At 44.0% G+C, this 11,739-nt stretch overlaps 4 protein-coding genes across 8 annotated transcripts; 2 read left to right on the top strand and 2 right to left on the bottom strand.

Annotated features, from left to right (window-relative positions):
- The first annotated feature begins 392 nt into the window (after positions 1–392).
- On the top strand, positions 393–3,381 carry Tango11 (transport and golgi organization 11). 4 transcript variants are annotated; one of them, XM_015185021.2, is made up of 3 exons: positions 393–525; positions 688–1,290; positions 2,527–3,375. In XM_015185021.2, the coding sequence occupies exons 2-3, from the start codon at positions 733–735 to the stop codon at positions 2,809–2,811; spliced, it is 843 nt and encodes a 280-aa protein (XP_015040507.2). In that variant the 5' UTR covers positions 393–525; positions 688–732; the 3' UTR covers positions 2,812–3,375. The 4 variants fall into 4 exon arrangements, with proteins under 4 accessions (XP_015040507.2, XP_001361672.2, XP_033234522.1 ...); XM_001361635.5 differs by having other exon boundaries at positions 408–525; positions 691–1,290; XM_033378631.1 differs by lacking the exons at positions 393–525; positions 688–1,290 and adding an exon at positions 2,385–2,459 and having other exon boundaries at positions 2,527–3,381.
- On the bottom strand, positions 1,402–2,333 carry LOC4805240 (MIT domain-containing protein 1). Its single transcript, XM_001361636.4, has one exon. The coding sequence runs from the start codon at positions 2,293–2,295 to the stop codon at positions 1,471–1,473; it is 825 nt and encodes a 274-aa protein (XP_001361673.3). The 5' UTR covers positions 2,296–2,333; the 3' UTR covers positions 1,402–1,470.
- A 170-nt stretch (positions 3,382–3,551) lies between the features above and the next one.
- HmgD (High mobility group protein D) lies at positions 3,552–6,778 on the bottom strand. Of its 2 annotated transcripts, none has more exons than XM_033378634.1 (3): positions 6,681–6,778; positions 4,639–4,858; positions 3,552–4,569 (listed from the first exon to the last, which is right to left on the bottom strand). In XM_033378634.1, the coding sequence occupies exons 2-3, from the start codon at positions 4,786–4,788 to the stop codon at positions 4,384–4,386; spliced, it is 336 nt and encodes a 111-aa protein (XP_033234525.1). In that variant the 5' UTR covers positions 4,789–4,858; positions 6,681–6,778; the 3' UTR covers positions 3,552–4,383. The 2 variants fall into 2 exon arrangements, with proteins under 2 accessions (XP_033234525.1, XP_004444433.1); XM_004444376.3 differs by lacking the exon at positions 6,681–6,778 and adding an exon at positions 5,907–6,049 and having other exon boundaries at positions 4,639–4,856.
- Positions 6,779–9,039: 2,261 nt separating this feature from the next.
- LOC6898827 (uncharacterized) lies at positions 9,040–10,210 on the top strand. Its single transcript, XM_002138764.3, has 2 exons — positions 9,040–9,509; positions 9,587–10,210. The coding sequence occupies exons 1-2, from the start codon at positions 9,159–9,161 to the stop codon at positions 10,016–10,018; spliced, it is 783 nt and encodes a 260-aa protein (XP_002138800.2). The 5' UTR covers positions 9,040–9,158; the 3' UTR covers positions 10,019–10,210.
- The last annotated feature ends 1,529 nt before the right edge of the window (positions 10,211–11,739 follow it).

Raw genomic sequence — 11,739 nt, 5'->3', positions numbered from 1 at the left:
GCTAGATAGGACTTTCAGCCCTGCCCTACTTGACTGGCTTGTTTCAAATACTCCCTTTTTATCTGAGGCCAAAGGTTCTGTTGCAAAAGAGCGCGGAAAGCTCGGGTTCGCGGGACTATCGTGTTCTGGTATTTTGTGGTGTTCGCCGCCTTCGCGTTTAACAGCACAGAATGTATTTTTAGCAATCGAATGTTGGTCAGCGGTTTTTCACATAAATGCAATTCAACATAGTTTAAATCAGTTAAAAGCATGAATAATTTTTTGTTTTGTTCAAGGTATAACCCCGTGAACAAAAATATCATTTTGTGATATGCAAGATTCTTATATAAAAACGCGCCAATAGTTATCAAGTCTATCGAATAGTACAGATAACAACAGCTCTAGAATACTTCTTAACAGCATTGTACCAGACTTTTCGGTATTTTTTAGCACATTCTGGCCACCCTCATACACATAACAAAAGACAGGAAAAAAATTTAAATTTATACAGAATTTGCGAATATTTTCCTGTCATTAAAGAACAATGTAAGTAGACACAAACACACGCACAAGACAGGAGCAACGAACTCGCATTGCAAAATGTTGCACAACCAAAATTCCATGTCCTAATTTGTTCTGAAAACGTCTCTCTCACCGCCTCCTCAAAACTGAACAAAAAAAACATCGATTGCTGTTAAATACACCAAGAAGAGGCCCAGACCCCCCGAGCGAACCCGCCAGAAGCAAAGCACAATGGTGACCCCCCAATCGCCCACACCGATGTTCAATGGGCTGGATGACGATCTCTATAACGAGGCCAAATTCGCACACGAAATCAACGACAAAATGCGCGTACCCAAGCGCATCAAGGCTACGGGCGAGTACTCTGACGAGGATCTACTGCTGTCCAACCAGAACGGAAATCAGTTCATCAGCTCTTGGAACTATCACGACAAGATCGACATGAATGTGCCCGACCGCATTGTGGTGCTCGGGCACAATCAGCATCTGGAAACGCGCTCGGCACCGCGCGAAATACAGCTGGAGAACTCTATTCTACCCAAGAATCCCTCGGCGAGCTATGCACGCGTCCAGACGCCGCCGCGCGTCATCACACTCACCGACCATCACTTCCCATCGGCCTCCGAGGAGAGTTCCCCCATCAGGGCCAACGGCCATCACCTGTATGGGCAGGATCAGGACTATGACGAGGACGAGCAGGGGAATGCCACTCAATACGTGCGCGCCAATGGCACAGCCCGCATGGGCTTCCACACCAACGATGCCAACTCTGTGGAGTCCGATTCGCAGGTAAGCAATTGGGGTTAAGCCACTCGACTTATCAGCAAACGCATGCAGGCCATGACGAAATGTGATCGACGACTATGGTAATAGTACGCCCCGCTCAACACTCAGACCGTGTGTTAGAGATTAACGACTGCTGCTTTTATTGATTTCTAGTACTATTTCGGATGATAAGTAGCCCTCTCCCTAGTCACTGGAGTAGCCGTTTGGTTCAGCCTCGGCGCTCGCCTCATCCACGTCGTTCTGTGGTTCGCCCGGGTCCTTGGGCTTCTTGGCAAAGGCCCGACACTTCCAGATGTCCACCTCGGTGGCCTGGCACTTGCGAAAATCGAAGTCGCACAAGCCAAGAGTGTGGCTATTGTCACTGGCCTCAAAGTAGTGCAGACCGCGACCAATCTTGATGACCACCCCAGAGCTGAGCACGATCTTGCGGTCGTGAAGGGTGTCGTCCATTTGGTAGTGCAGCTGAATGTTGCCTGTGGCCAGATCGGAGCGTATCTGTTCTAGGATGATCTGCTGGTTCTTGGGCATAACGGGATCCGGACGGGTGGTGAGACGAATGTACTTCAGATAGCGACAGTTCTTGACCAGTACTTCCAGGAAGTTCAGTAGGTTCCGAATGTGATTCTGGTCCGTCAGGTGCGGCTCATTGATGTGGGCCTCCTTGACATTGTCGTCCAGATAGGCACCGAACAGGCGCTGGTAGCTCTTGCCGCGCGAATCGCGCTCGATGCTGATGTGGTCCAGTACCCGACTGCTTTGCAAGTGGCTCTTCACCTGCTCCCTTAGCTGCTTGGCGCGGGTCTCGTATACCTTTATATACTTGCCGCATAGGTGTTTTTTGTTGGGCTCCGCCTCGCTCATCTGATTCAGCTTATAGATGCTCTCCTCGTACAACAGGATGGCCTCCATTATGTGTCCGGTCTGCTCGCACTTCATCGCACTGATGATGGGCTCCAGCTTGGGCGGCTCCTCCTCATCGTTGGCGTGGGGAAAGGGCTGATGTGACATTGTACTGGCCAAAAATACGGTTTACTACACAAATTTTCTTAAACAACAAATTTTCGTTAGTTGTTTGTAATGCTTGACCCGAACTGTCACTGGACTCGAGACACGAGAATCTATATGATATATTTTGTACTTTCCGATTTGAAATGGTGTATCAAAAGATATCTGTGGGTCGCCCCGCAGTCTGACCAACTGATGAACCGCATTAACGCCCGAATCCATCTCTGCCCACAGCTAACCACGGGCAGTGTCAGCAAGCGTTCTCAGCTGAATCAGCAGCAGCAGCAGCACAACAATCTGGATGCCTCGATGCTGGCCCAGCGCGAGGGCACGCCAATGGGCGAGCTGACGCCCCACGAAGAGATACTGTATCTGCGCCGCCAGCTGGCCAAGCTGAATCGCCGGGTGCTCAACATTGAGATCAACAACGAGCAGCGTATGCAGCGGGAGAAGATCGTCTATTGCCTGGGCCTGGCCTACTTTGTGCTGAAGACAATATTCTGGCTGAATCGCAATTAGAGGGACAAGGCGGGGGCAGGGCTGCTCTCAACGCCGCTCTCCGTATGGTGCTTCGGTCCACATGGAAAATGTGGAAAATGGCACAGACTCACCCACTGGACACCCCTTGGAACAGCTTCTTTCGTTCATACCCTATTTGTTTCACTTTTTGTGGATTGGCTCTGAGAGAGACTTTGTTTTTTTGTTCGCCATAATTCGTAGGTTAAGCTCTAAAATAAAATAAGCGCAACACCTTCTCTGTTTGTCCACCGTGGAAAACTGGAAAAAAAACAAAGGACTCCTTAACTTAATTACCAATATCTGGAACCACTTAAGGAAAGGAGAGTGCCCGCCCAATCAAAATACACCATAATAAATTTAAGCTTTAATCTGTGTATGTTTCACCAAACCCAACCCAGCAGTGCACCATCATCCATTGCACTGAGTTGATAGATATTGTTTGTAGGGTTGTGTTTTAGATTTGTTAACCATTGATAATCCCAAAGTGAAGACAAGAACTCTAAAGGTATTTGGGGTGCTAACCCATTCGATATATATAGATAAATATATAGAACTAAATCCCAACTGAAACGGAGAAAATCCATTGAATTCGTATTGATATTTAAAATAAACAAGAGGTTAATACAAATGGCTTACTCACTTTTTGTCTAGTTAATTTGATGGGGAGGAGAACCGGATGTGGAAGACCCAGCCAGGCCAGGCCAGCCAAAAAAGAAACAGTCGGGGGGCACGAGCCCATATTTAACGCATTTAAAAAATGTATTTCTTGCTTTATTTTGTTGGTTTCGTTTCTCATTAAATTATATGTATAATTATCAATTAAATCTACCGATTAAATGCAATTACATCTGCTTTCTCCACAAAACTCATCCTCTACCCTCTGCTTCTTCGACTACACATCTTTTTACATAACAAGACGTTTAAACATTATTAAAGTTTAATGCAAAATGACGAAAAGACCTGAGCGATATTTCGTTTGTTTCATTTGCGGCGTGTTCTTTGTGTGTGTAGTTTGGATCTCTAATCTTAACTCTCTGGAGCCCTGCATCTTATCGAAAACATCCACCGGGGGAACACTTGTATAACTTGTTTTCATATTTTTATTTTTAATGGAATTATTTGATCGTTTTTCCTTTACAATTTTCATACGCAAGATAAGTTCCTTCTCCTCGCCGCAGAAGAGATCGCTTGGGAGAAACATGTTTAAGGTGCAGTGCTTCCCCCTACTTTTCGTTTCATCTATCTCTCTTTGTGTATAGACCATTATAAAAGAAACGACTACTAAAACTTAAATTCATATGTATAAATACAGTTTTTCTTATTTCTGGTTGATTGGCTCTCCCACCTGCCGATGCCGGCAACTGCAACAGTCGATGCAGTTTGGTGTTGGTTTTCTGATGTATCGATTTTTGTGTGTTTTTGCTCTATTATAATGTTGGTGAAGCGACTGCATAATGTGTGTTGTTCGTTTAGCAGGTAAAATCTTCGATCCACTGATGCTGTAGTGTTTTTTTGTGTGACTGGTGATGGATAACTGATGGTGAATGCAAGACGGTCCTCGAAAGAGCCATCCTACTCGCTCTCGTCATCATCATCATCGTCAGAGTCGTCCTTCTTGGTCTTCTTGGCGGGTTTTTTCGCGGGCTTCGAGCGTTTCTTGGCATTGCCATTGGCAGAGTTATTGCCACCATTGGCCTCAAAGTCCTTGACGGCACGATCATAATCATCCTTAGCCTTGGCAGCCTTGGCCTCCCACTCCTGCAGAAATCAAAGAAGAATATTTTATTACCGATTCCTAAATGATCTTTTAGCTTTCGGTGTACTCACCGACTTGTCCTTCATGGCTCTCCATAATTCTCCACCGCGCTTGGCTACCTCGGTGACCTTGATGCCGGGACTCTCGCGCTTAATGCCTTCGCGGGCACTATTCAGCCACAGCATGTAGGCAGAGAGGGGACGTTTTGGTTTATCGGCCATAATAATTTTGTGTTTTTTCTGTTACTATTTAGTAAGAAGTAATACAACTATTTTATGCTTGCTTCAAGCTGAAAAGAAAAGATCAAAAAGTTAGTATACAAAATAAATAAAATTAACTAAGATTCTATTAAAAATGCACTTTGAAATGTTCTTCAAAACAGCACATTTTTTCCAAGCGCGCGCCATGTTATTGTACCGAAACGCTAAGGCGAGAGCAGAGAGCGAAGCCACCACCAGCACAGAGAGACCCAAGCAATGGCGACCCAAAAGAGACGGCAATACTGCTGCTGACGCTGAGAAAAAATGCGCGCGCGCGCTCTGACATGTTTGGCTAGCATGTTTCTGTTTATACAGCGCGCGCCACTTAATAATTAATACGAATATTAATTGAAGTTTTACAATATTAAAGATGTCTCCAAGCCTAGGCAATTTTCAGACACTTGATATTATTTTCCCCCCCGCAAAGATAGCCAGAGAGCAATCTGCGAAACAGCGAGTACAAAACGGAACGGAATGGCAACACTTTGCTTTTTCTGTATGCCATAGCGAGGGCCCGGTACAGGCTCACCAAAGCAACGCAACGAAGACGATTGGCAAAGGGAAAACCTGGGCAAAGTGTGATACATTTTTTTATGAAAATAAGCATTTTTTCCAGTAAAAGAGCCATAAAAGTGATTGGCAAACCGAAAACGAAAATTTATTTGGTATAAACTTTAGGGCAGAGAGGAATAATAATGCAGAAAAATAGCTGGAAAGCGCGTCTCTTGAGGCCTTTGCTTTTTCAGTCAGAATACAGACGTATTTTAATGCACAACTGTATCAGGCACTTTCGGTATCTTTAACCGCACTATTTATGAATTTCTCTTTAAATTATTTAATATTTTCCTTCACACAAAGCGTGTAAAGCGTTAAGGTATTAACTTTACAGCAGAGCGGAATGATAAAGCAAAAAAATAGCTGAGAAGCGCGTCTCTTGAGGCCTCTGTTTTAGCAAACAGAATACACCCGAATTTTAATGCACAACTGTATCAGGCACTTGGGGTAAACTTTAAGCGACACTATTAATGTGTTTCTCTTTAAATTATTTTTTATTTTTCCTTCAGACAACGTTTACCAACCTCTGTCGTTTCTTTCGAACTGAACGAGGTGGCGTCGCGCTAGTCAGGGAGAAGGCGGCCGCCGAAGCAGCAGGCGCTGCCTCAGTCGACGCAGACGTTGGCAGAGGTGCAAAAATATATGCGGCGGCAGATGGCCTGAGAGACAAAGAGAGGGGACGCCGTCGTTCGCGTCGCTGGATTTGTGACGGCGTTGAACAAAAATTCACATTTTAATACAACCTTTTGAGACTATAGAATTTTATTTGATTTGTTAAGAAAAAACAAAACAAACAGATGTATGTGCAAGGAAATCAGAGATTGAGAGAGAAACGCGCTCTCTTTTTTGTGCTGCTGCTCTCTCGCTCTCGCACGCTCTGGAACCGGCGAATGAAAAGGGAAGCGCAAATGCCGAGTAAAAACAAAAGGAAAATGCATGAAATATGGAAAAGGCGCGCATTTCACCAGCGTGGCGGTGTAATAAACAATTCGATAAGTTTTCCTATAGGAATAATACACAACAAAAAACAACAAATTTCAGCGGCAGCCATTTTGACTCGCCACCAGCCTGAAGGCAAAATGGCAACGCTTTCTCTCGTTCAAGACTCAATTTTCTGTGGAGATTTCCTCCACAATTTTCTGCAGACACTTTAAAATTCTCACTAGCTTTGCTTCAGGGGTTTACAAACTTCACAAAGGGAACACCTCTATATATTTGGACTTCTCTATTATCAACAATCTCACTGTTTCTATATTTCTATATCACTATATTTTTTCACAATTTTGGGATTATCTACCTTCGTGGAACGTCGTGAGAACTGTACGGTCGGGTGTGACCGCGGACTTATATATAGCGTCTGACCCTCAGAAATATACCGAAATATACCGTCTCATTAAAAATATATACCGCAAAAATACTGACGAATCATTAAAGTTCCATCATAATACATATTCCTCGTTTTTGATATTCCGTCGAATATTACTAGCTAGATAGAACAGGCAGCTCTGCCCACATAGTTTTATCACATTGATGAATGGATTTTCCACAAGATATGCCACTTTAAGCACTCCATTTAATTGTGTTTTGACTAAAACAAGGTTTAAATAAAACAAAGTGTGTAGTGATTGTCACCTCATTTCTTACATGCTGCTGGTATTTGAAGACTTGTTGCTTTCAACCGCAGTGTGGGCATTTGCATACCCTGTTTCGTTTATTTAGTATGAAAATATTTTTGAAAATATTATATATGAATATGAAAATAATTTCTGCATATATTGGCGCCTAAGGTGGCAAACATTTTCTCAACTCTATAATATACATTTTTCCAGGGTATGAGGAATTGGCTCGATTTCTGGGATTTGGCGCTAGCGGCGACGCCGGTAGCGACAGCGACGCCGGCAGCGACGTGTGCTCACCGGCTGTATGTGAAAGTGCGTTTGTGTTGGTGAGAGAGCAGTGGAGAATTTCAAACGCAAAAGGGAACATGATAAATGGCAATGTAAAAACAAATAAAACGCGATGGATGCGTTAATAGACGTAATATGGCAAATCGCAGTGAAAATGCAAAGCAGAGAGCATTTTTCCCATAAAATCATGCCGAAATTATAACCAAACTCAATTATTTTCTTCTATACATACACCCAGCCGTTTGGATTAGTCGTCGTCCCATACATAGCCTTGCTGCGGTCGCTCTCTCTGGTACACACAAAGAAGAGATACGACCGAGGGTCGCTTTTTAAAAATGGCGCCAAAAATTCATTCAATATATAAATAAAATTTAAAAAAAAAATGTATTATTTTAGAACGGTACTTTTTTATTTTCGTGTGTCATAGCAGCCAGCTTGAAGTCAGGCATCTTTTAGTGTTTTACGTGACTTCCAATCTAGATCGAATAAGTGCTCGACTATATCTTATCGGAAAAATCAGATTAGCTAACACATTCATCGTTTATAGGTGCAAGGGCCTGACTCCAGATTTCGGCCAGCCATCGGCAGATGCTGGGAGGCATTTTCCCACCATAAAATCATAAAGAACATAAAGAAGGCGCAACAAAAGACAAGAAGGAAAATGGATGCTGAAACTGTCGCTGCAGTTTTTCCTTGTGTGTCCCTCGCGCACAAAGGATAACGATGTCACGCGCCGTTGAAAGTTCACAATAGTCGGGGGTCCACGGTCGGGATCGAAAAGGAATAGGACGTGGCAAGGGAAAGAAATACAAACTATTCCTCGAGTACCTGGCAAAGCATGGAATGAGACGGAATGGAAGGATGGTCGACTGCATTCCGATGCACCCAGATTGCATGACGTCAAATTAGGGGAAAATTGTGTACGCAGCTGGGTTTGTTTCGAAAAAACGGCATTATAATTTATTGAATGCGGCCAAGAAAATGTTTTGCAACCTTATGGAACTGTTAACTTTTTGCAGCTACTGTTATTCCTCTGTTATACGAACATGAGCGATCTTCTTGAAAGAGTAGGAGAGGCATCATTTTTTATTAGTTCTCACTAGTTTATTAGGACCGACAATTTTTGGAGAATTGTCGATTGTTGCATATACTAGATGCATACATATGTACAAATATGTACATATGTATGTGGTGTAGTGGAGAACACGAAACCGCAATGCACTAGCAGAGACGCCAAATCCGACTCGTCTTCTGGGAGAGCTTCCTTCTTGCGCATGGCCTCTCTCTCGCAGCGACAGCAAAAAGCAAAAAGCACAGCGGTCGAAAAATTTCAACAGCTTGTAAAAAACTATTTTATATGCTTTGATACAAAGGAGGGTAAAATAGTTAATCAGAGTGGAACATTTTCAAAAGGTTAACTTTCGCTTTCCTCATCACTTTTATATACCATTTTTTTAAATTCCAAATTTGTATTTTCCTTTTTACTGTTTACAGTAATTTACAAACTTTAGGAACTTTTTGTACGATCAAATGTGGGAACAAAAAGTTTCAAAGCTGTCCGACTGATTTAAAATATACAGTTTCGCGAACAAAAGCGGTTTAGCGGTTTTAAACGTGTGATCAATATAACTTTAAACCTCACGGGAATTATATTTGCTTTTGCTTTAACTGCAGCATTCCGAACCCAGAGCAAAACGAAGAAGCAAGCTAGCACAGAGCATGAAACTTGACTTCACAAGAGCGCAAGAGAGCGAGAAAAATTCCAAAAGCTGTACAGTTGGCCGAGTGCGCTTCGCCAGAGAGGTTATCAGGTTTTGCGCTCGTTGGGGCGACGGGGCGGCATAGAGCATACAGTGAAACCACCGAGAGATGACCAGCCAGGCGGTGGCGACGACGGGCGGACTTCCCTTCCGATTCACCGATGAGCGTACCATCAAGTTTGTGGAGCTCTACGGTCGGGAGCCCTGCTTGTGGAACAAGAGGCCCTACCTGAGAGGGGCGAGGAACGCAGCCTACAAGCGGATCATGGCCGGGATCAATGCCAATATCGATCGGGGGGAAAACGGACTTTCCATCCAGGGGGTTAAAATAAAGATCAAGAACCTAAGAACCGGATATCATCAGGAGCTCAAGAAGATCAAATCGAACCCTAGACGCTACCGTCCCAAGATACCCTGGTTCGCTCCACTGCACAAGTTCCTGGCGGAGTTCGTAGACACGGTACATTTATAGATCCTGCAGATCATTGGATCCGCAGAGCCGTATCCTAACCCAGAATCTCTTTCTTTTACCGTTAGAGCGAGCACGATACTAGGGATGTGCCGCAACTGAAGCGACTGTCCGTTCGTCTTCACCGCCTGAAGCCCATTAAGCTGCAGGAAATGGTCAAGCTGGAGCCTGAGGAGATCGTAACCACAGAGCCAGACATTACAACAACGCCGTCGCTGTTCACCGTTCTTCCCGTGACCATGCAAACTGAACAGCCACCCACTCCACCGCCGCCTCTTCCGAAGGTCCCAGAGGTCAGCATAATGCCATCCTCACACACGAACCGCAGCGAGATCCGTGGGGAAGACGAGTTTACGTTCTTTGGTTTGAGCGTGGCGGCCCAGCTCCGTAATATGCCGATCTCCAATTCCATGATCATGCAGTCCAAGATCCAGTACATACTCTCCATGGAACGTCGCAAGATCAACGGACATGCGGGCGATATGAATATTTTTAACTAATGCGAAAACCTTTTCAAAATATCCTAATGATCATAAGATCGTTATCTATGGTACTTCTTAAATATAATTTACTACTTAGGTTGTGATTTCGTTTTAGGTTTTACTATTACATACGTCTACCACTGAATACAATTCCGTGAACTCTTGGATTTTTCACCTTGTGTATTGAATAAAATTCTGTGTACTTCATTATTTAATGAGTTTTGCATCTGCTGTCACAAAACGATCGGTAAAGAAATATATCGCGATATCGTATGGAAAGGGTATAAAAAGTTCCGGCCCCTTTTATCCCGTATTAAAATCTCTTCTCATAAACAGCTGTTTACATTAGCAGCATCCAAATCTAAACAACAACAGTTCTTGGAAGGGCGGTTAATTCTTTCATATTTGTCAGCCCCGAAGAATCGGATTCCAGTCCCCTCGGCTCTAACTGGTTCCCATTTACGAGCGATTACTGCTGCGGGGGCAAAAATCAGAAAAAGCAAAAACAACTCAAGTGGGAGAAAGCAAAAGCAGAGACAGCACAGCAAAAGCAAAAGCATATAATACTGAGAGCGCAGCTGCGCTGTCGGCGTCGCTGCCAGCAAATATAGAGAGAGTCGGTGGTCGTCCATTTCCTTCTCGCTCCACGCTCTGGTGTGTGCATGTGTGGGTGCCTTATGTAAAATGAATGTAAAATACATGTAGAAATTACATATTTGAATGAAATGGAAATCAAAATTCATGCTAAAACCATGTTTTTATGTTTTTCCAATGTTTATGATAGATTTTTGTAATTTTTCAACAAGCATGAATCACATACAAACTACACTAACAAGCACACATATGCAGTACTTGCGTTTCAGTGTGTGCGTTCGTTCTGTATATGCTCATTAAATTCTCAAAAAAGAGAGAAACCGGACGACAAGGCGACAACGAACTGCTGACTGCGAAACGCATAGCTGTTGTTGTTGTTGTTGTTGTTTTTGCTCCTGTTGTAGTTGCTGTTATTTTATGGCCCAGCACATGCTTATCATCTTTTGCGGTTTTAGCAACATTTGTATACCCTAACAGAGAGAATGGGATTCACTAAAGGTGAAGCCGACCAGTTGTATACCCTGCATGTGCGCTTCTTTATCAATAACCAGATTAGATCAATCCTTCCAGCGATTAACCTATCCTTTAACCCATGGGATCTGCAACAAACACATGGGCACACCCCCACAAACACACACGTCTTCAAAAGCGGGACATCACTTTCGCGTCTCCCTTTGAAATTGGGTCACATAGGCAGCAGAAGTCCGTCCTGGTGTTTTGGTTGCTTTTGCTGCTCTTGTTGCAAATCGCGCCTCGTCAGCATCCAGAATCAGCATCGCATCGGCACCCGCCTCCACAGGCTGCACAACAATGGGTCCCATGAAATGTGTTTAAGATACTGAACTTGGCCTTTGAGAGGCCTTGTGGGTGTTTTCGTGGAGCCAAAAGGGGGGACACTCGACTGCTGCGGGCTGGCTGGCCAGTCGCCGAAGCTATAGCAACACTACCCTCACCCCCCACCACTCGTCCACGTCCATTCAACAATATTTAGCGAGCACACAACTCTTCCACACCTCCCTATACATCATCACCGTTGCCATCGCCATCAGCTGTTCGGGAGAACCGAACAAGGAGGATGGAGAGACGAAGGTAAAGACGAGATATAAACAGAAATTGAACGGAACGCACGATAAGTACAGGCCTTA

This window comes from Drosophila pseudoobscura, chromosome 3 (assembly GCF_009870125.1).
Source record: "Drosophila pseudoobscura strain MV-25-SWS-2005 chromosome 3, UCI_Dpse_MV25, whole genome shotgun sequence".
Classification (NCBI taxonomy): Eukaryota; Metazoa; Arthropoda; class Insecta; order Diptera; family Drosophilidae; genus Drosophila; species Drosophila pseudoobscura.
This window is presented reverse-complemented; position numbering and strand designations above follow the sequence as displayed.